A 24,579-nucleotide genomic window follows, 5' to 3' on the forward strand; every position below is an offset into this window, starting at 1 on the left:
CAAACAAAAACAAATGATAGAAAAACAAAAGAGAAGAATCAAACTAGATACAAAACTAACAGAAAGCAATTTATAAAATGGCAGTAGGGAACCCACAAGTGTCAATAATTACACTAAATGTAAATGGATTAAACTTACCAATAAAAAGACACAGAGTAGCAGAATGGATTAAAAAAGAAAATCCAACTATATACTGCCTACAAGAAACACATCTAAGCAACAAGGATAAAAACAAATTCAAAGTGAAAGGCTGGAAAACAATACTCCAAGCAAACAACACCCAAAAAAAAGCAGGTGTAGCAATACTCATATCTAATAATGCTGACTACAAGACAGAAAAAGTACTCAGAGACAAAAATGGTCATTTCATAATGATTAAGGGGAAGTTGAATCAAGAAGACATAACAACCCTTAATATATATGCACCAAACCAAGGAGCACCAAAATATATAAGACAGCTACTTATTGACCTTAAAACAAAAACTAACAAAAATACAATCATACTTGGAGACCTCAATACACCGCTGACGGCTCTAGATCGGTCATCCAAACAGAGAATCAACAAAGACATAGTGGCCTTAAACAAAATACTAGAACACCTGGATATGATAGACATCTACAGGACACTTCATCCCAAAGCGACAGAGTATACATTTTTCTCTAGTGTACATGGAACATTCTCAAGAATTGACCATATGTTGGGCCACAAAGACAATATCAGCAAATTTAGAAAAATTGAAATTGTACCAAGCATATTTTCTGATCATAAAGCCTTGAAACTAGAATTCAACTGCAAAAAAGAGGGGGAAAAACCCACAAAAATGTGGAAACTAAACAACATACTTCTAAAAAATGAATGGGTCAAAGAAGAAATAAGCGCAGAGATCAAAAGATATATACAGACAAATGAAAATGAAAATACGACATATCAGAATCTCTGGGATGCAGCAAAAGCAGTAATAAGAGGAAAGTTCATATCACTTCAGGCCTATATGAACAAACAAGAGAGAGCCGAAGTAAACCACTTAACTTCACACCTTAAGGAACTAGAAAAAGAAGAACAAAGACAACCCAAAACCAGCCGAAGAAAGGAGATAATAAAAATCAGAGCAGAAATAAATGAAATAGAGAACAGAAAAACAATAGAAAAAATCAATAAAACAAGGAGCTGGTTCTTTGAAAAGATCAACAAAATTGACAAACCCTTGGCAAGACTCACCAAGGAAAAAAGGCACAGGACTCAAACAAAATCCAAAATGAAAGAGGAGAGATCACCACAGACATCATAGATATACAAAGAATTATTGTAGAATACTATGAAAAATTATATGCCACCAAATACAACAATCTAGAAGAAATGGATAAATTCCTAGAACAATACAACCTTCCTAGACTGAGTCATGAAGAAGCAGAAAGCCTAAACAGACCAATCAGCAGGGAGGAAATAGAAAAAACTATTAAAAACCTCCCCAAAAATAAAAGTCCAGGCCCAGACGGTTATACTAGTGAATTCTATCAAACATTCAAAGAAGACTTGGTTCCTATTCTACTCAAAGTCTTCCAAAAAATTGAAGAAGAAGCAATACTTCCAAACACATTTTATGAGGCCAACATAACCCTCATACCAAAACCTGGCAAGGATGGCACAAAGAAAGAAAACTACAGACCAATATCTCTAATGAATACAGATGCTAAAATACTAAACAAAATACTGGCAAACCGAATACAACAACATATTAAAAAAATAATACATCATGATCAAGTGGGATTCATCCCAGAATCTCAAGGATGGTTCAACATACGCAAAACGGTTAACGTAATACACCATATCAACAAAACAAAGAACAAAAACCACATGATCTTATCAATAGATGCAGAAAAGGCTTTTGATAAAATACAACACAATTTTATGTTTAAGACTCTCAACAAAATGGGTATAGAAGGAAAATATCTCAACATGATAAAGGCCATATATGATAAACCATCAGCCAACATCCTATTAAACGGCATAAAACTGAGGACTTTCTACCTTAAATCAGGAACAAGACAGGGTTGTCCACCCTCTCCACTCTTATTTAACGTGGTGCTAGAAGTTCTGGCCAGAGCAATCAGACAAGACAAAGAAATAAAAGGCATCCATATCAGAAAAGAAGAAGTAAAGGTATCACTTTTTGCTGATGATATGATCCTATACATCGAAAACCCGAAGGACTCCACAAAAAGATTATTAGAAACAATAAACCAATACAGTAAGGTCGCAGGATACAAAATTAACATACAGAAGTCCATAGCCTTTCTCTATGCCAACAATGAAATACTAGAAAACGAACTCAAAAAAATAATCCCCTTCACGATTGCAACAAAAAAAATAAAATACCTAGGAATAAACATAACAAAGAACGTAAAGGACCTATATAATGAAAATTACAAAGCATTGTTAAGAGAAATCGAAAAAGATACAATGAGATGGAAAAATACTCCTTGTTCTTGGATAGGAAGAATAAATATAATCAAAATGGCCATATTACCCAAAGCAATATACAAATTTAATGCAATTCCCATCAAAATCCCTATGAGATTTTTTAAAGAAATGGAACAAAAAAATCATCAGATTTATATGGAACTATAAAAAACCCCGAATAGCCAAAACAATCCTAAGGAAAAAGAATGAAGCTGGGGGCATTACAATACCTGACTTTATATTATAGGGCCACGATAATCAAAACAGCATGGTATTGGCAGAAAAATAGACACTCAGACCAATGGAACAGAATAGAAAGCCCAGAAATAAAACCACATATATATGGTCAAATAATCTTTGATAAAGGGGCCAACAACACACAATGGAGAAAAGAAAGCCTCTTCAACAAATGGTGTTGGGAAAACTGGAAAGCCACATGCAAAAGAATGAAACTCGACTACAGCCTGTCCCCGTGTACTAAAATTAATTCAAAATGGATCAAAGACCTAAATATAAGACCTGAAACAATAAAGTACATAGAAGAAGACATAGGTACTAAAATCATGGACCTGGGTTTTAAAGAACATTTTATGAACTTGACTCCAATGGCAAGAGAAGTGAAGGCAAAGATAAATGAATGGGACTACATCAGAATAAAAAGTTTCTGCTCAGCAAGAGAAACTGATATAAAAATAAACAGACAGCCAACTAAATGGGAAATGATATTTTCAAACAACAGCTCAGATAAGGGCCTAATATCCAAAATTTACAAAGAACTCATAAAACTCAACAACAAACAAACAAACAATCCAATAAAAAAATGGGAAGAGGACATGAACAGACACTTCTCCCAGGAAGAGATACAAATGGCCAACAGATATATGAAAAGATGCTCAGCTTCATTAGTTATTAGAGAAATGCAAATCAAAACTACAATGAGATACCACCTCACTCCTGTTAGATTAGCTATTATCAACAAGACGGGTAATAGCAAATGTTGGAGAGGCTGTGGAGAAAAAGGAACCCTCATTCACTGTTGGTGGGAATGTAAAGTAGTACAACCATTATGGAGGAAAGTATGGTGGTTCCTCAAAAAACTGCAAATAGAACTACCTTATGACCCAGCAATCCCTCTACTGGGTATATACCCCAAAACCTCAGAAACATTGATACGTAAAGACACATGTAGCCCCATGTTCATTGCAGCACTGTTCACAGTGGCCAAGACATGGAAACAACCAAAAAGCCCTTCAATAGAAGACTGGATAAAGAAGATGTGGCACATATACACTATGGAATACTACTCAGCCATAAGAAATGATGACATCAGATCATTTACAGCAAAATGGTGGGATCTTGATAACATTATAAGGAGTGAAATAAGTAAATCAGAAAAAAACAAGAACTACATGGTTCCATACATTGGTGGAACATAAAAATGAGACTAAGAGACATGGACAAGAGTGTGGTGGTTACCAAGGGTGGGGGGAGGGAGGACATAGGAGGAAGGGAAGGAGAGAGTTAGGGGGAGGGGGAGGGGCACAGAGAACTAGATAGAGGGTGGCGGAGGACAGTCTGACTTTGGGCGAGGGGTTTGCAACATAATTTAATGACAAAATAACCTAGACATGTTTTCTTTGAATATATGTACCCTGATTTATTAATGTCATCCCATTACCATTAATAAAAATTTTATAAAAAAAAAAAAAAAGAAGTACAGGAAGTACAGAGTCCCAAACAAGATGAACCCAAAGAAGCCCACACCAAGACACACAATTTAAGTGCCAAAGATTAAACACAAAGAAAGAATCTTAAAACCAGTAAGATAAAAGTAATTAATTACCAACAAAGGAGATCACTAAGAATGTCAGCTGATTTCTCATCAGAAACTTTGCAGGCCAGAAGGAATTGACAAGAAATATTCAAAGTGATGAAAAGCAAGGACCTACCACCAAGATTACTCTAACTAGCAAGGCTATATAATTTAGATTTGCAGGAGAGATAAAGAGATTTCCAGACTAGAAAAAACTAAAGGAATTCATCACCACCAAACCAGTATTATATGAAATATTAAAGGGACTTTGTAAAGAAGGAAAAAAATAAAATTTATGAGTAATAAAATGGCAATAACTACATATCTATCAATAATTACTTTAAGGTAAATGGATTAAATGCTCCAATCAAAAGACATGGAGTGGTTGAATGCCTGAAAAAATAGACTGTTATATATGCTGCCTACAGGAGACTCACTTCAGACTGAAAGACACACACAGATTGAAAAGTCAAGGAATGGAAAAAGATATTTCATGAAATAGAAACAAATTAACAAACAAAAGCTGAGATAGAAATATTTATATCAGACAAGACAAACAAACAAACAAACAAAAAGGCTCTAATAAGAGACAAAGAAGGACTTAGCAACTCCACTTCTGTGTGTTTATCTGAGGAAATCCCAAAACTAACTTGAAAAAACATGTAACCATATTTTCACTGTAGCATATTTTATAAGCCAAGATTTAAAAAAAGCAACTTAAGTATCTATCAATAGATTCCTGAATAAAGAAGTGTTGCATATACTCAATGGAATATTACTCAACCATGAAAAAAGAATGAAATTTTGCCTTCTACAACAACATGAATGTACCTCAGGGGTATTATGCTAAGTGAAATAAGTCAGAGAAAGACAATCATCACAGGATCTCACTTATAAGTAAAATCTTAAAAACAAAATAACCCTGATGAATATAGTTGTAAAAATACTCAAAAATTATCAGCAACCTGAATTCAGCAATACACTAAAAACATCACACATTACGATCAAGTGGGATTTATTCTGGGGATGTCAGGTTGGTACAATATCTTCAAATCAATTACTGGGATACACCACATAAACAAAATGAAGAATAAAAATCATTTGATCATTTTAATAGATGTAGAAAAATCATCTGACAAAATCCAGCATCTATTCTGGATAGCAAAGTGAGAATAGAGGAAACATACCTGAACAATAAAGGCTGCATATGACAAACCCACAGCTAACATCATATTCAATGAGCAAAAACTACAAATGTTTCAAACTTAGGATCAGGAACAAGACATGAGTGGCCAGTTTCACCACTATTATTTAACATAGTACTCGAAGTCCTAGCCATAGCAATCAACAAGTGAAATAAAAGGCATCCAAATTAAAAAGGAATGAAATAAAAGGCATCCAAATTAAAAGGAGTATATTCCATATACTCAAATTCCATTGAGTATATGGAATTATTTGCAGATGACATGATTACTGTATATAGAGAACCCTGAAGATTCTTCCAAAAAAGTACTAGAACTGATAAATAAATTCACTAAAGTAACAAGATACAAAATATATAAATATCCAGATATCAGTTGCATTTTTTTAAAATTTATTTAAGTAAGAGAAGGGGTGATAGACAGAATCCACATGTGTCCCAACTGGGATCCACCTGGTAATCCCTGTCTGGGGTTGATACTCTGCCCATATGTGGCCATGCTCACAACTGAGCTATTTTTAGCACCTGAGAAGGAGGCTCTATGGTGCCATCCTCAGCAGCCAGAGCCAATATGAATTTTTTTTTTGTATTTTTTCTGAAGCTGGAAACGGGGAGAGACAGTCAGACAGACTCCCGCATGCGCCCAACCGGGATCCACCTGGCACGCCCACCAGGGGCGAAGCTCTGCCCACCAGGGGGCAATGCTCTGCCCCTCCAGGGTGTCGCTCTGCCGCGACCAGAGCCACTCTAGCGCCTGGGGCAGAGGCCAAAGAGCCATCCCCAGCGCCCGGGCCATCTTTGCTCCAATAGAGCCTTGGCTGCGGGAGGGGAAGAGAGAGACAGAGAGGAAGGAGGGGGGGGGTGGAGAAGCAAATGGGCGCTTCTCCTATGTGCCCTGGCCGGGAATCGAACCCGGGTCCCCCGCACGCCAGGCTGACGCTCTACCACTCAGCCAACCGGCCAGGGCCAATATGAATTAATTGAGCCATAGCTGTGGGAGGGAAAGAGAGAGAAAAAAAGGAGGGGGTGGGAGGAGAAGCAGATGGCCACTTCTCCTGTGTGCCCTGACCAGAAATCGAACTTGGGACTTCCATATGATGGGTCAATGCTCTAACATGGAGCCAACCGACCAGGGCTTCAGTGCATTTTTATATAATAATAATGAACTATTAGAAAGGGAAACTGAGAAAACAATAACATTTACAAATGCATCAAAAAATACATAGAAATAAATTTGACTAAGGATGTAAAAAAACTGTATTAGAAAAAGGATAAGACACTGAAGACACTGAAAAAGATTCTAATAAATGGAAGCATATATCATGTTCATGGATAGGAAGAATTAACATCCTTAAAATATTCATACTACCCAAAGCAATCTACAGATTTAATGTAATTCCTATTAAAATACCAATGATGTTTTCCATAGAACTAGAATAAATATTCTTAAAATTTATATAGAACAACAAAAACCCTAAATAGCCATAGCAGTCTTGAAAAAGAAAAGAAAAATAACATCAAGCTATACTACAAGACAATAGTATCAAAACAGCATAAAAGTGTCTGACCAGGTGGTGGCACAGTGAATAGAGTGTTGACCTGGGATACTGAAGATCCAGGTTCGGAACCCCGAAGTCACTGTCTTGAATGCGGGCTCACCAGTTTGAGCGCAGGTTGCCAGCTTGAGCGTGGGATTAGAGACATGACCCCATGGTTGCTGCCTTGAGCCCAGGGTCACTGGTTTGAGCAAGGGGTCACTAGCTCAGCTGAAGCCCCCTTGTAAACACACATACGGGAAAGCAATCAATGAACAACTAAAAGTACCACAACTACCAGTTGATGCTTCTCATCTCTCTCACTTTCTTTCTGTCCCTCTCTCTGTCTCTGTCTCCCTTGCAAAAAAACAAAACAAAACAAAAACCCAACTAAACAAACAAAAAAACCTCCAGCATAAAACTTGCATAAAAACTCTAAAACTTTCCTCAGCAAATTTTTTTATATATTTCCTGGGCAATGGAAACAAAAGATAAACAAATGGAACTACATCAAACTAAATTTTTTGCATAACAAAGGACATCAACAACAAAACAAAAAGACAACCAACTGAATACATCTGGTAAAGGGTTAATTTCCAAAATTTATAAAGAACTTGTACAACTGAGCACCAAAAAAACAATCCATAAAAAATGGGCGAAGGTTCTGAATAGACACTTCTCCAGAGGATACACAGATCGCCAGTAGGCACTTGAAAAGATTAATCATCACAGAAATATATATTAAAACCACAATAAGGTATTAGCTCACACCTATCAAAATGGTTATGATGAATAATTCAATAAACGTGTTGGCGACAATGTGGAGGACAGGGAACCCTCATGCACTGTTGGTGGGAGTGCAGTTTGTACAGCCACTGTGGAAAGCAGTATGGAGTTAAGACAACAAATTAAAAACAGAACCACCTTATAACCCAATGAATCCAATTCTGGGTATATATCCAAAGAAACCGAAAACACTAATTTGAAAAAATATATTTTCCCCTGTATTCATTGCAAACATTTACAACAGCCAAGATATGGAAGCAACCCAGGTGTCCATCAAAAAACAAGTGGATAAAGATGAGAGGTACATATACACAATAGAGTATTGCTTGGTTATATTAAAGAAAGAAGTCTTATCACGTACATATCCAGCATAAATGGACCTAAAGGGTATTATGCTAAGTGAAATAAGTCAGTCAGTGAAAGACAAAAACCATATGATTTCACTTATATGTGGAATCTAAAAAACAAAATAAATGAACAAGCAGACCAGAAACAGACTGATACAGAGAACAGACTAATAGTTGCCAAAGGGGAGAGAGATTGGGGGATGGGTAAAAAAGGTGAAAGGATTGAGAAGTACAGGTTGGCAGTTACGAGAGAGTCATGGGAATGTAAAGTACAGCATGGAGAATATAGTCAATAGTATTGTAATAACTATGTACGGTCCCAGGTGGGTACTGTAAATATCGGGGGAACACTTCGGAAATTATATGCTGTCTAATCACTATGTTGTACACCTGAAACTAATATATACAAAATAATACTAAACATAAACTGTAATTAAAGAATAAAATTTAAATTAAAAATTAATAAAAGGAAATATTTTGGTTGGAGAAAAAGATAATAAAAAACAAAATAAACTAACAAAATAGAAACAAATTCACAGATACAGAGAACATTTTGATGGTTGCCAGATGGGAAGGGGGTTAGGGGGATGGATGAAAAAAGTGAAGGGGTTAAGATGTACAAATTGATAGTTAGAAAAAATCATGGGGATGTCAAGTACAGCATGGAGAATATAGTCAATAATATTGTCATAGATATGTTTGGTGTCAGACGGGTACTAGATTTACTGAGATGATCACTTTCTAAGTTATAAAAATGTCTAATCACTATGTTGTACATCTGAAGGTAATATAATATTGTATGTTAATGATAACTGAAAAAATTATTTTAAAAATTTAGTTGATGCTGACTTCTACTTCCAGTAATGGCAAGCTAAATAATTTGTACCAAACTGTGAAGGCATCTAAAACAGCAAAATGAAAAAATATTTTTCGTTTTTTAAAAACTAAAGAATAATAAATCGAGAAACTAGTAAAACAGAATTTAGATTGCAAAAACTAAAGTGGTATATAAACTCGGAATTTCCAGGTGCTTTTGCCTTGACAGCACTCGTCAGTCCTGAGGAAGCCAATAGGAAAACGAGCCATGACTTTGGCGGCACTGCACATCAAGATGACACTAAAGACACATTAAGCTCAGACTCCAGCACTACACCATCAGAATGAGGATGAATCAGAAATAAAGCAGTTTTAGGATTACATCACCAGAATGGTCCAGGGAACTTAACCCCCAAGCTTAGACTGCACTGAGCTCTGGACTAACCGTGTCCGGGGCACCTTTTAGAAATACACAAAATCCTTCCTGATGGAGCAACCTCGGCATCATATTATTCTTACAAGTTTGATTACAAGAGGGACAGGAAGGTGGGGGGAGGTAGAAGGTAAAGGGGGCATAAATGGTGATGAAAGGAGACTTGGGGTAGTGAACACACAATACAATACACAGAGGGTGTACTCTAGAATTCTACACCTGAGACCAATAGAATTTTGTTAACCAATGTCACCCCAATAAATTCAATTAAAAATTTAATGACTAGCACCTAGTCATGAGTGAGAAGCATGAGAACCTATTGCTAACATAAACAAACCTACAAGGATTTCAGATATCGTAATTGTTCATGTAGATTATATGTATAAAAAGTGACAGAATTTTAAAAAGAATCAGAATTTCTAGAAATAGAAAAGTAACTGAAATAATAAACTCAATTAATAAGTTTTACAATAAATTAAAAAAGTGAAGTGAGAGTCAGTGACCTAGAAGGCAGATTAGAAACTATCAGACAGAATGAGATACATTTAAACAAAGAAATGTAAAATAAAGAAAGATAATGAAGATACAATAATATAGTCTAACATATAATCTGAGACCCAAAAAGAGAGAAAAGAACAGGACAGAGGTAATATCTGATGAGGTAGATAATGAATGCGACTTCTCTAGAACTGAGGCACCAATACAAAATTTAGAAGATGCTACTCAGAAAGATGCTTGACATGGCAGATGGAGATACTGTAATGATATCACATTAAACTGATGTTTTTTTCATTAGCCATTTTCAAGATAAAACAGAAGAAATGTTGGAAAAAACTAAATTTTGCAAAAAACACTGACACCTAATAATCAAATGATATTAGCAGATTTTAAAAGTCTAGTTACATACAAAATTTGGGAGCAACATAAAACATTGAAGTGAATGAGAATTGCTCTTTTAAATAATCTTTAATAAATTTGAGTATTATAAATGTTCACCATAATAATGAACTGTAAATGCTAGAGAAGTAAATGAAAGCTGAAAATAATATAAGGCACTTAGTAATACTGATGTTGAACACCCGCCTTGCTGAAGCAAAACCAACAAATACCATATGTGACACCCCCCCCCCCCCCCGCCCCATTCAACAGGTAAAACAAAGCAGCAGAGTTACAGCTACCTGTAGAACTGACACAAGGCATTGTCTCTATTTAGCTTAACTGGGCACTCAAGCTAGAAAAGTGGGCACTGCTTACAAGGACTTCAAGTCTCAGATGCCTGGGTATAAAGTTTACAGTTGAAAAATATACTAAATCCCTCACTTAATAATGGTTAATATGGCAAATTTTATGTTAAATATTTCTTAGTACAGTAAAAACATTCTTATAAAAGGAGGCTTAGAGGAGGGAGGTAAAAGGATAGGCAGAACTTAACAGTTTCTATAAGAAACTTAGGAGAAAATGACACAAGAAATCTGGGGAGGATGCAAAAAAAAAGGAGTGATATGAAAACCAATGGGGACACAGCCAAAGGACTGGCTATAGGTGCCTGGACCCAATACCAGGAGCTTCTAAGGGCAGAGAAACATGCACTGTGTTGTCAGCACTCAGGCCGCCTTACAACAGAGCCTTAACATGCTTTCAATTCTGCCTATCCAGGTATTTAATAAGTTTATAGCTTTTCATATATTATTGGGTTTTTTTCTTTAAATTTTCTCAAGCCAATCAACTTTCTGCATTACTGGGTCAACTCTTTGTGAGGCCATAAAGACTTCCACACAATTTTTAAATTTATTATGTAATATATACACAATGAAATAAAACTAAGCAATAAAAGTAACAAACTACTAACCCAAGCAACATGGATAAATCTTTAAAACATTACCAAGTGAAAGAAACCTGACAATACAAAAATACTGTGTAGGTCAATTTATACAACATTTTATAAGGCAAACACTAATCTGCAGTGGTAGAAATAAGATCCAGGGCGCTGGGAAGGGGAGAAGGAACTTTCTGGGATGATAGAAATATTCTGTCTTGGGTGTTGGTTATGTGAATGTATGTATCTGTTAAAACTGGTACAACTGTAAATTCAGTATCAGAATATTCCACTGCATGTAAATTAAATACAATAAAAACTTTTAAACTATTATAGAATTTCCTTAGTACTACTTAGCAAGACCTCTAAGTACAGGGAATTCAACAGTAACCTCTCAGGTTTTCTTCTTCTATTCACTTTTAGTGCAAATAGAACCAAGAGGTGATTTAAGTGATTCACAGTCATTATAAAATCTAGAATACTTTCTAGCTTCTGATACTGGTAAAACCCTCTTTTTCTTTTTTCAATTTTATACATAAACTAAGACCCTATCTTTTGAATTATGTCTACAGAATGTATAAGAGTATATCAAAATTGAGACTTCAGTCTCTAGCTTAGAGGTTGATATCTGAGACTTTTCTATTATTTTTCACTTCATGAAACAAAACTATGGATATCATTTGAGATGAAGAAAAAGTTATGGTCAACTTCCTTTGCAACTGGCAAGCACATATAGAAAAAAAGTTATGGTCAACTTCTTTTGCAATTGACAAGTATATAACCAATTAATCTAGCTTTCACAAAAACCAGACATTGGTAAGTTTTATGGCTGTTGGGAAAACAACTGTGTTAGGCTTGCTCACTTGCACTTTGCATGTGGCAGAGCCACGTGAGCATAGCCTATGTAAGGCTACGGATGGTTTAACTCAGGGTAGATGGCAGATTGCCTGCCCGCACTGCGAGGGGCCATTTTGCTGTTTGTTTGCCTGCCTGAGAAGCAGTTCTCTCCTGCTGGTTTTGTAGTCCGCCTTTGTGAGAATCTAATAAACGGAAATGGCCCAAGGCTTTCTGGCTCTGCTGTTCCTCTTCTCTCTGCCCGAATCCAATTAGAACCTGCCTGACCTTGGACACCAGCATTGCAATGGTCAACTATTCCCCTGTGCTCTTTTCTTGGAGGTAATTTTTCTTAGCAGAAGAACTACTCAACAAAAGAGGCTATGACAACAACTTGAAAAAAAAGCTTTAAATATGTTTTTCTCCTTTACAGATGAATAGTAGTTCTCTCATATATCTCTGTATCCTTGCTATCTTCCGTTCTGTCACTTTGTACAAAAAACTAAAACTTAAAATCTTCTAATAGGTTTCAGTTTTGGTCACAGCTAATGAATTACCTATAAAATTCCCCCAAATCTCACTGCTCTGTCCTTGTGTGTCCTGGGACTGTTTTCTTTTACATTACCAGCATGGTATCCCCATAGGCCCACTAATGCCATAACATTTATAAAATTTGCAGCCTGAAAGCACTATCTGTCAGGACTTAATTTTCTTTCTAGTTCTATTGAGATACTCATTTTCTACAAGAAAACACAATTCCATCATTGTGTTGCTTTACGCTTTGAGCATAAATATAAAAGCAGTTGAATAATTTTTCAGGTTTTTCTCACATGTGTTAATTAGGTGCAGATTTCTCTTCAACCATGCTGTAAAATTCTCTATTTTAGTTGAGCACATACTAATCTAAATCTTTCAAATTCAAGTTTTCTGGGTTTCCAGTTTTGAAATAGTGTGGTTGCCTTAGAGTTTTAGCTTGCAATATTAATCTTGTATTACTTTAATTCAAATGGAATGGTTTTGTTCCAGATATACTCTGTGCATCCAAAAGATAGGAAACAGAATAGTCTAGAACCTAAGACACTGGTTTGCTTGACTTCTCCAATGTGTCCACAAGACAGAAAGTGACTGGAGGCTAAAGACTGCTATCTATACTACTTTGTAGAAGCCGTAAAAAGAAAAAAATTTCGAGGGGCACCAGCAGAAACAATTTTTCACTGAATGCAGAGGGGAAAATGTTATCATAAAGCACCTCTAATAGTAGAAATGAATATTTTAGCACTATCAAAATTTACTTAAGCTAGATGTCCTGGAGCTCCCATTCCAAGGTACAATCAAATCCTAACTAGGGACTATGCTGTATACGGCAGGAAAAAAGTTCCTGTGAATTGACTTGCTAAAAAATTTAAGGGTGTTTCTTTCCTACAATAAATCTTTACTAAACACTGATCATCCACTCTATAAGCCTTGACTTTTCTCAGACTCAACTTTTCAAACTTGGCACTAAGGATGTTTCAGGGTGGGTAATTCTTTGTTCTGAGCGGCTGTTCTATGTAACCTAGGATGTTTAGTGCATCCCCATTCTCTAGCCATTAGATCCCAGTAGCTTCTCCGAGGTGTGACAATCAAAAACATCTCCAGACACGGCCAAATATCCATGGGGAGACAAAATAAGACTTTGCTTCAGAACCATGTTACTAAATCAAAATCTGCATCACAGAAAAGGTCTAGGGATTATCTAAAGCTGTACTGTACCTTCCAAAGCTGCTGTCCCAGTGTAGAACCTAAACTAAACTAGAAAAAGAACTTCTACAGTCAAGCATAGTTATTTCAATATATTAGATACCACATCATTATTATTTGAGTTAATAAATTATGAATAATTATTCTCTTCATCTTACACATGCTGTATTGCTGTTGGATGGGCTACTTTCTACTGTATTCATTTTGAAGATTCAATAAATATAAAGAGATTTAACAGGAAAATGAAGCCAGAGAAGAAGGAAGTCAATGATAGAAATTTTAAGCAATCAGGTTCATTTTTTAAAAAATACTGACATTTCAAAAGATGCAAGATACATTTATTATTTGTTTTCTATGCATCTAGGCACTGTTATATATATACTGTAACAATTAATTAGAAAAGTTTTAGGAAATAAAAACATTTTGATGCATTATTTTAAATATGTAGCTTAGCATTTGTATAAAACTGTTTAGTGGGTTTAAGTGTTAAGGAGACATTAAGTAAAGAGGCTCACTATTATAGCTCAATCACATTCTGGCCCTGGCCGGTTGGCTCAGCGGTAGAGCGTCGGCCTAGCGTGCGGAGGACCTGGGTTCGATTCCCGGCCAGGGCACACAGGAGAAGCGCCCATTTGCTTCTCCACCCCTCCGCCGCGCTTTCCTCTCTGTCTCTCTCTTCCCCTCCCGCAGCCAAGGCTCCATTGGAGCAAAGATGGCCCGGGCGCTGGGGATGGCTCCTTGGCCTCTGCCTCAGGCGCTAGAGTGGCTCTGGTCGCAATATGGCGACGCCCAGGATGGGCAGAGCATCGCCCCCTGGTGGGCAGAGCATCGCCCCTGGTGGGCGTGCCGGGTGGATCCCGGTCGGGCGCATGTGGGAGTCTGTCTGACTGTCTCTCCCCGTTTCCAGCTTCAGAAATGAAAAAAAAACAAAACAAAACAAAAAAACATTCTTTTGAGTATAAGATACACAGCAAATAATACAGTTTACTGTCCTCATTTCCTTTTCATGTTGAATTCTCAGGACATTGTTCTAAAAATTAAAAACTAAAATGATGACCTTCATGATATGCCCTTCCTTTGATAACCATATACATTGTAACCAGGACCTTTAGGACCTATTTTTATTCATCAACTATGTAATCAAGTAAATACTCATTGTTAATGATTTTTTTTTAAATCATGCAATCAAATCTTTTAAGCCTAATAATCAAATAAAAGTACCTTTCATTTCTGAACATACAGTAAGGCTCTTACCTACAAGCAACATTTGGATCAGCATTTCTTGAAAGTAGTAGCTCTACACACTTCAAGATCTGTTCCTCTGAGCCACGTGCTGAACATGCAGTTATCAAAACAGTTTGCTTATCTACAATGAATAGAAAAAATGAGACCCCTCCCCATCATCAGTAGGTATATCTAACTGATTTCTTTTACTATTCAAAAGATAATAAAATGATTGTACTTCTTAAATTCTACAACCTATTCACAAATCTTTCTCTTAGTAAATTTGTCATTTCATCAAAAAATGAGATTAGGGACGAACTGTCTTAACCTCCAAATTATATCTCTACTTAATTTCTTAATTTTCTTTCCCTATTCCCATTTCTTCAAGAGAATAGAAAAGTAAGGAAGAGCATAGATTCTGATAGAGATACTGCCCAGGCTGACATATTTCATTCTGGTTGAATATGGTCGATTAAAATTTGCCTTGCTGAACTGATGGTTGAAAAACAATGGTCAGTATTCTCTGATTTTACCTCTTTATTTTTCGTTCATTTGACAACTCACTGAAATCTGGCTTATGCCCAAACTATCCTACTGAAAATGATCTTCTCAACCCTTTTCTAGTTCTCTCTGAACACACCCTGTTAACTAAAATTCTTCTTCCCTTGGCTCCTACAGCATCAGCAGAGATCCAGGTAGATTTAAAAAAACAAAAACACTTCTGAAATGAAAATTCCAAAATTCAAAATAGGTAATGGTAGCCATGGTTCACATTAGTGGGTCAATACTGACAGAGTATAAAGATCTAGAGTCTAGTCCCAGTTCTGCCACTAATAAACTGTGACTACAGTGATATCTCAAAGGATCTGTTTATAGATAAGAAGCTAATATGTGCCTTCTTTATCTGATGAGGCTATTGTTGACTACACAAAAAGAGTTTGCACCCTAGCCAGGTAGCGTCCCAATATGCCAAAGTTGTGGGTTTGATGCCTGGTCAGGGTACATACAAGAATCAACCAATAATTCATAAGTAATTAGAATAGCAAATGGTGCATGTTTCTCTCTCTCCCTTTCTCTCTCTCAAATCAATCAATAAAATTTTTTTAAAAGAATTTGTGAACATTCCATGAAAAATATAAAATGCTTTCTAATTAGAAGATATTCCTCTGATTATAAGAAACAGAAAGAAAACTATTAATTTTTTGAGCAAAATATTTTATATACTTTCAAAACTCTCATTCCTAAGTTTAGCTTTCACTGGGTTGCTCAGTGGATCCCACATGCACCTCGACCAGGATCTACTGGGCAACCCCATCTGGGGCTCTACTGGGCAACCCCATCTGGGGCTGATGCTCAAATCAACCGAGCTATCCTCAGTGCCTGAGGATAACACTCAGACCAAATGAACTATCCTAAGTGCCTGGAGCTGACCCTCAAACAAATTGAGCCACTTGCTGCAAAAGAGGAGGAGAAAGACAAAGAGGGAGGGGAAAAGAAGCAGATGATTGCTTCTCACGTGTGCCCTGAGCAGAGATTGAACCCTGGTTCAATGCCTGGACAATGCTCTACCACTGAGCCAACTAGCCAGGGCCTGTAACTGATTATATTTACTGTGATTTTTCTTGATTCCTAAGCAGCTTTTATGCCAAGTGATAAAAAATTGAGTTTAAAAAAAAAGCTTTTTATGGTCTTATTAGGGGAATAACATACAAAATCAAATTAGAAACCATAGAAATTTTGAAAAGCACTTTCCAAAGTAGATTCCATTAGTGGCCCCTTGTCTATCGCGGGGGTTAGGTTCCAGAACCCCCCCCCCCCGCAACAGGCAAAAATCCATGAAGTAGCAATCTTATATTTATTTTATTATTTATATGTATTTTAAGGCTTTAGAAACACTCCTCACACTCTTATAATCCTTTCCCACACTGCTATTAACCTTTCCCACACTCTTATAAATACTTCCTATGCTCTTAAACACTTTCTACATTCTTAAACCTAAGTAATTTAACATATAAAGTTCTATGAGTACTCACCAGTGAATATACAAGTTCGATTTAATATTTTTTTAATGTTTTAATATTTTTATACCATTTTCAATATTTTAGGTTAAAAAATGCTTATTTTACCACAAAAGAATTAAAATAATAAATATATAAAGATACCTGTATACCACAAAATCCTGTGATATAGCGAAAAATCCATGATGCAAAATTAGATATATATGATTTAAAAATCGCAATACAGTGAGACCATGAAAAGTGAACTGTGATATGGCGAGGGATGATTGTGTATTATTTTTATAACTGGTGTTATTCTATATCTTTAGCGTCCATGTTCAAGGGTTTGGGTTATTTTTATAAAGGAAAAATACATCGAAAGAAAGCATCAAAGCCTGATAATTTTGTGGAAAATTACTTGAAAATCAGTCCTTGGAATTTAAAACTTAACTCCAAATCATATTATAGTTGTTTCAAAAAGAACTTTCTCCACCCGCCCCCCTCTCACTCTGTTTCTCTCTTCCTCTCTTGCAGCCATGGCTCAAATGAATGAGTTGGCCCTGGGTACTAAGGATGGCTCCATGGCTTCTGCCTCAGGTACTAAGAAGATCTCAGGGGCTGAGCAAGGGAGCAATACCCTAGATCAGTGGTAGTCAACCTGGTCCCTACCGCCCACTAGTGGGCGTTTCAGCTTTCATGGTGGGCAGTAGCAGAGCAGTCAAAGTATAAATAAAAAGATAGATTTAACTATGGTAAGTTGTTTTATAAAGATTTATTCTGCCAAACTTAGTGAAAATCGACATAAAGTACTTGCTAAGTAATTATTATTATATGCTTTAACTTGCTGTAACTCTGCTTTATAAATTTTATAAAGTAAAGTTACTTCCCTACTTTATAAATCACCATTACTATGGAACCGGTGGGTGGTTAGAAAATTTTACTACTAACAGAGATACAAAAGTGGGCGGTAGGTATAAAAAGATTGACTACCCCTGCCCTAGATGGATAGAGCATAGCCCTGTAGGGGGCTTGCTGGCTGGATCACAGTCAGGATGCATATGGGAGACTGTCTGCCTCCCCTCCTCACTTAATTAAAAATAAATAAATAAAGTTAAAAAAAAAAATATATATATATATATATATAATCAGTTATATTTTCTCAAACACCTTACCCTTATTTTTTTTTTTTCAAGGACAAAGGTTTATTTTAAAGTGCATATATGAAAACAGAGCATCACTACCCCTAAACAGAATATAAGTAGGCATCCAAACAGAGAAATATACAAAGTAAATTTTCACATATGCTAAATATTCAAAGCATCTTACCCTTATCAAAGCTTGCATTAGCACCTCTGTCCAAAAGGACCCGAATCAGCTCTACATTGGAAACACTAGCAGCATACATAAGGGGAGTCCATCCATACCGAAAGCTGGAATCTACACTAATGCCTGTCAAAATAAAAACAAGCTTTTAAAAGCCTGTATAATACACACATGGTCACCTTATATGCTTATTAAGTACTGAGCGTGTAACATCATCACATATACTTTATAACAGGAAGGAGTTACTAGGTAATAATGTCTTCAGAAAAATAGAAAATGGTTATATATTTAGACTTGAATAAAATTAGCTACTTCATTTTTACTGTAGGCGCTAGGTTCCAAGAAATCTTTCTGACACGTTTTATCAAGTATTATATACAATCGTCATATTATAACAGGTTTGACACACGCTACCATTTTCTCTCTAGGGGAGTTGGGAAAGGTTTCCAAGTGGGAAAATTTTTTTTAATTAAAATATTATACATTTCTATGGTGGCAAACACTATGTATATTCTTAAAGAGTCCCTTACTTTCCTTCCTAACACAAAATTTATCCACAGGTGAATGGACGAATATGAGGCTAAAAAGATGGGTTAGGGATAGATTATGAAAGCACTATTAAGAAAATGCGTACTTTGTGATCCAGGAATCGACAACATTGTATTTGTACTATAAAGACAACAAATGTACCACTGTTGAGGGTGAAACAGAGGCAGAGAGACCAGCTATGAGACTAGAATAGAAGCCCATGTAAAAGTCAGAGCCAGGGCAGTGGGGAGAAAGAAGACAGAGTACAAAAAGAACATTTCAAAGGCAGGGTCATCAGAATTTAAAAATACTTTGAAGGGGAGAAGTATAGAAAAGAACAAGTCAAATGCAAATCAGGTGTTGCGTTGGTCAAATGAATAACAAGCAGTGTCCTAGAATAGAAAGAGGCATAGATGAGATAGATATCAGACCTGAGGAGTAGGTTGAAGTTTTAAAGCCACTATCCAGAATGGGACAGGAAGGGATAACTGTTTAGAAGGGATGAGAGACAGATCGGCCAACTGATCTTAAAGTCCTCAAGTTATTAAAGGTAAAAATGTTGGACTCACCCGATTTTATCCAACAGCACTGACTGATTTGATCATACAAAAAGAAAAAAAAATGGTTAAACTGATCTAGGTTTGGACCTAGAACTAGAGAAGAACAGATGATGTGATACAAAAACAAGGATACAATAAGGCAGTGAACACACCTTATTTACGTGAAACCTTTTCTATAAAGAGATCAAGATTTAAGTGGCAATCTCTCTCATTAACCTAAGAAATATTTGTTAAAGTTAAGAAAAGAAACTAGAATGTTCTTCTGTTTCAAAGAAGGGAACCTTGTATGTGAAAACCACTGAATACAGGCCTGCCTTTGATACCTTTGGATTTAGTGTTCAAGTCTCTGGCTATAAAGGTTCCATACACAAAGAGGAAGATCATATCCACACTAAATTGCTGAAAGATTATTCCTGACTGTCTGACTTTAATTGATATAATGTGCATGCTAATTACTGAGAGAAAACATAAAGTCTTCTTAATAAATATATACACGTTGGCACAATGTGGCTTCTCTAGCAAATTTTCCTCTTTAAATGGCTGCAACTGAAAGGTTATGAACAAGATCAGAGAAAAAATATTTTCTCATTATTGTTTCCTCATTGACTTTACTGCTCACACTGTAACTGCAGATAAAAAGGAAACAATGTGAAGAAAAGGACACGCAAATGTGGTATAAAAATTATTAACAATCATCACCTCTAATATTTAATAATCACTACCTCTAATATTCAAAAAGGCATCTATTAGGCTCTTGGCATAGTGTAAAAACAGTAAGCTTAAGAAGATTGACACAATCTTTACGTTAACTCAAAAACATTCAGAATATACTATATTGTTTGGGGATATATACACATAAAATAAAAGTCTACTGATGTGCATAAGAAAGATAAATACCAATTATAGGAGAGTGGTAATTTCCATGAGGAAGGAGAGATGTCACCATACCTTTCTGAATGTCTGAAATATTTAATAATTTAAAGAGAATTGAAAATAGTACATTGCAGAATAACAAAAAAACAGACATCTTTGAACTATTAAAAGTGGACTACTGAAAGAAGCTTTCCTTTTTTATTAAATTTTGGCGTTGGACAGTTGGCTCAGCAGATAGTGTCGGCCCAGTGTGCAGAAGTCCTCGGTTCGATTCCCAGTCAGGGCACACAGAAGAAGTGACCATCTGCTTCTCTTCTCCTCCCTCTCCTCCTTCTATCTCTCTTCCCCTCTTGCAGCCAGTGGCTCAATTGGTTCCAGCATTGGCCCCAGGCACTGAAAATAGCATGATACTAGAGCATCAGCCCCAGCCAGGGTTGCCAGGTGGGTCCCAGCCAGGGCACAGGTGGGAGTCTATCTCTCTATCTCCCCTCCTCTCACTTAAGAAAACAAATAAACAAACAAAAAACTTTCACCTGGCACAGAAATATATATATAAGATAAGAATGACTTTAAAAGGCAAAAAATTAAAAAAATTTTAAGAAGTGTTAAGTAATGACACCTGGAAGGAAACCAGGAAACACGAAAACAGAAATTACCTGAGACTTCAGAGGTAAGGGGGTGGTAAAAGATAGCTTTCTATTTATAACATATTATTATTATTGGCTGCTTTAAATTAACTTTAAAAGTTTTTGTAATTAAACAATTCCTACTTCCCCAGTAGGCTCTTTTCAAGTGCTCATCCATCCTTCAGGAGCTTCCGTCACTTCACTGCACCACATCCCACTACTCCTAAGGCAGACTTCCCTTCCTAAAACAAATTCCTGCCTAGCCTATCACGTCCAATTCTATGCACTCTCCTGCATGTGTTTATATTAGGTATTAGGCATCTTTTAATTACTCAAGTTTTATCCAATTTCATTCTTCAATTACAAACTCAAGTTCCATTATCCACAGTCACAGAGTCTTCTTTTGTTATAACAACTATTATTTATATCATGCCTATATGTTCTAAGAACTTCATTAATGTATGCTCTCCTTTTAACACCCCCCTCCAAATACCTTTGCAGGCGTCCCCAAACTACGGCCCGCGGGCCACATGTGGCCCCCTGAGGCCATTTATCCGGCCCCTGACGCACCTCCGGAAGGGGCACCTCTTTCACTGGTGGTCAGTGAGAGGAGCACTGTATGTGGCGGCCCTCCAACAGTCTGAGGGACAGTGAACTGGCCCCTGTGTAAAAAGTTTGGGGACCCCTGAAGCATCCCCATTTAAAAAAGGGGAGACTGAAGCTCAGAAAGGTTTGGTAACTTGGTCAAGACTGCAGAGCAAGCCATAGCAGCACTGGTACTCAAAACCAGAACTGTACTGTTCCCAAAATAGTCTCCTTTCTGACAAACCATGAAGCATCTCTAGTGCATAAGACATTTTTCTATATATACTATCATTTAACTATTTTGTGTGTGAATGTTCTGTATCTACAATACAAGTCGATGGTAAATGCCTGCTATTCATTTGGATCATTTCAATCATTGTTATCAACAACTCACATTATCCATGTCCATGTAATTTTAAAAAATGATGTATCATTTGATTCACAGAAAAAACAGCATGGGACCCAGGCCAGCATTATAATACTTTACATAAAGAAACTAATGCTCTGGAGGTTTCAATGACTCTTCAGGTGACCACAATGCCACATTGAGGAGGCAATAAAGCTGGAACACATTCCCAGATAGTCTGACTTCCACCTAGGGCCTCGTTTCACACACGCACGCACAACTAGCCCAGCGCAAGAACACAACTGAAATGCACCTAACTACTAACATCAGTTCCCAAGAAACATAACCATCTATCACAGAAGTGCTGAGGAAATCAGGAATTATCTCAGCGGGGCAAGATTAGTCAGAACAAGCCTCCCGAAGGAAGTGCAAGGATGACTGGAAGGCGCCAGGGGGCATCGACCTGAGAAGACAGGCAGAGGACACCGCCAAGTGTCCCCATTTAAAAAAAGGGGAGACTGAAGCTCAGAAAGGTTTGGTAACTTGGTCAAGACTGCAGAGCAAGCCATAGCAGCACTGGTACTCAAAACCAGAACTGTACTGTTCCCAAAATAGTCTCCTTTCTGACAAACCATGAAGCATCTCTAGTGCATAAGACATTATGCACTAGAAGGAAGGGCGTGCGGGGCCCCACTCAGTAGCATGCACTGCGACGCCATGAGAGAAGGAAGGCGATCCTTTTCAAAGAAGAAGCAGTAGTGAGCACAAACGTGCTGGCCTGAAACGGTCCCTGGTTCCTCACCAGAATTAAGGAGTTCCTGGACCAGTGCAATGTCTCCTGTGGTCAGTGCTTTCTTAAAGGTTTCGTTCTTGTCGTCAGTGGGTAACAGTCCTTTTAATTTCTAAAAAAAAAGGAGAAAGTTAAGAAGAATCATTATACCTGTGTTCATTTCCGCGGCGGGAGGAAACAATGTTTGATTCTGAGTAAATATTTTTTTCTGGACAGAGGCAACATACAAGGTTTGTAAAGCATTCACGTCTAAACAGATCTTTAAAGGGGAACACGTAATGGCGGTCAAACCCAAGTGAAGAGCGCCCACACCGACACCGAGATGGAGCGCAGTCGATCGGAAGCACAGTAAAGAAAGAAGACAAAAACTGTGCAGCTTCTTTGAAACTCAAAAACCTGAATTTCCCCTGGAAACAAGTTAGGGAAACAGATGAGGAAGAGGATTCCTGAGGGCTGGCCTCGAGGGCCAGGGGAGGCGGATGCAGGCGTGGGAAGTAAAAGCCTCCTCTGCTACCTGGGATGCCCGGTCGAGATACCCAATCTCCCAGCCGTCATCCTCGCTGTCACTACTCTCCCCGCCACCAGCCACCACCAGGCCTCGCAGTGTGCCAGCCGCCATGACCACCAGCTCCTCTGCTACTCGCTCTGCACACCGTCCCTTTCCCTGCGCCTGCGCACTAGGGCTGCGCACTAAAGCTGCGCGGACGACTGCACAGGAAGGCGCGATGTGCAAGCGCAGGCGCGTGGTCTCGTGCAGCGTCTTCGTCCCTCCAGGTAACCCCATGGCTGCAGGAGACGAGAACCCGTGGGGCTGAGGGGCTGGTGGGCCCTGGCCCGGTAGTTGATGAAGATCTTGCTGTTTTTTAAGGATTACCCCACTTGTAACAGGAGCAGAGTGGGGGTCTTATGCTAGTACGACTCTACTTTCACGCCCCTGCCCTCGGAGAGGGACGCTGTTAGCCAGACTACACCCCCCAGGAGCACAACCTACACATTTGAGAAGCCAAATGGGAGCTCACGAGGGAGCTAGAATGCTTCCTTTAAATTTCACGTGCTCTCAGATCTGGTAGATTAAAAACCTTAAAGCGTCAAAATATTCACCTAGATAGTGTAGACTCACTAACAGAAAACTTCAATCAAGAAAGGAAGGGGGGCCCTGGCTTTTTGGCTCAGTGGTAGAGCCTCGGCCTGGCATGCGGAAGTCCCGGTTCGATTCCCGGCCAGGGCACACAGGAGAAGTGCCCATCTGCTTCTCCACCCCTCCCCCTCTCCTTCCTCTCTGTCTCTCTCTTCCCCTCCCGCAGCTGAGGCTCCATTGGAGCAAAGTTGGCCCGGGCGCTGAGGATGGCTCTATGGCCTCTGCCTCAGGCTCTAGAGTGGCTCTGGTCGCAATGGTGCGACGCCCTGGATGGGCAGAGCGTTGCCCCCTGGTGGGTGTGCTGGGTGGATCCCGGTGGGGTGCATTCGGGAGTCTGTCTGACTACCTCCCCATTTACAGCTTCAGAAAAATACAAAAAAAAAAAAAAAAAGAAGAAAGAAAGAAAGGAAGGGGGACAGAGTGGATCCAAGGACCTGGGAGGAAGAAATGATTTGTCTTAGAGACCAAACAAATACTACAAACAACTCCAGATGAAAGCAGTCCAAACTCACTTTTCTGCATCTGACATGAAATATTGGTGACAGTGATTGTCTTTGCCACCCCAGAAAAGTAGATCTATCAGGGAGTAGTGCGCAATTACGTGTCCCAAGCTGATCTAAAAGGAGTGCACGATTCTTTGAAAGTTTTGCCATACTTTTTTTTTTTCCTTAAGGAACCTTTGATGTAAGAGTTTGAAGTTATTTACTTCAGAGATTTTCACAGATAACTATTTTGAGGCCATGCCTGTCTTTCTAAATGTATCCATTCACTATGTAATGAATGGGTCATTGAGCACAGCCAGGCACA

The 24,579-nt window shown here is 37.8% G+C and overlaps 1 protein-coding gene across 1 annotated transcript in view; it reads right to left on the minus strand.

The window, feature by feature from the left end:
* Window positions 1-23,253, minus strand: part of ASZ1 (ankyrin repeat, SAM and basic leucine zipper domain containing 1) — a 72,120-nt gene extending 48,867 nt beyond the window's left edge. The window contains exons 1-4 of the mRNA XM_066364151.1: window positions 23,149-23,253; window positions 22,647-22,746; window positions 18,330-18,452; window positions 15,037-15,148 (exon numbers count right to left, since the gene is read on the minus strand). Coding sequence (XP_066220248.1) covers window positions 15,037-15,148; window positions 18,330-18,452; window positions 22,647-22,746; window positions 23,149-23,253 — 440 coding nt within the window. The remainder of the gene's footprint in view (window positions 1-15,036; window positions 15,149-18,329; window positions 18,453-22,646; window positions 22,747-23,148) is intronic.
* Window positions 23,254-24,579: the final 1,326 nt, after the last annotated feature.

This window comes from Saccopteryx leptura, chromosome 2 (genome assembly GCF_036850995.1).
Source record: "Saccopteryx leptura isolate mSacLep1 chromosome 2, mSacLep1_pri_phased_curated, whole genome shotgun sequence".
NCBI lineage: Eukaryota > Metazoa > Chordata > Mammalia > Chiroptera > Emballonuridae > Saccopteryx > Saccopteryx leptura.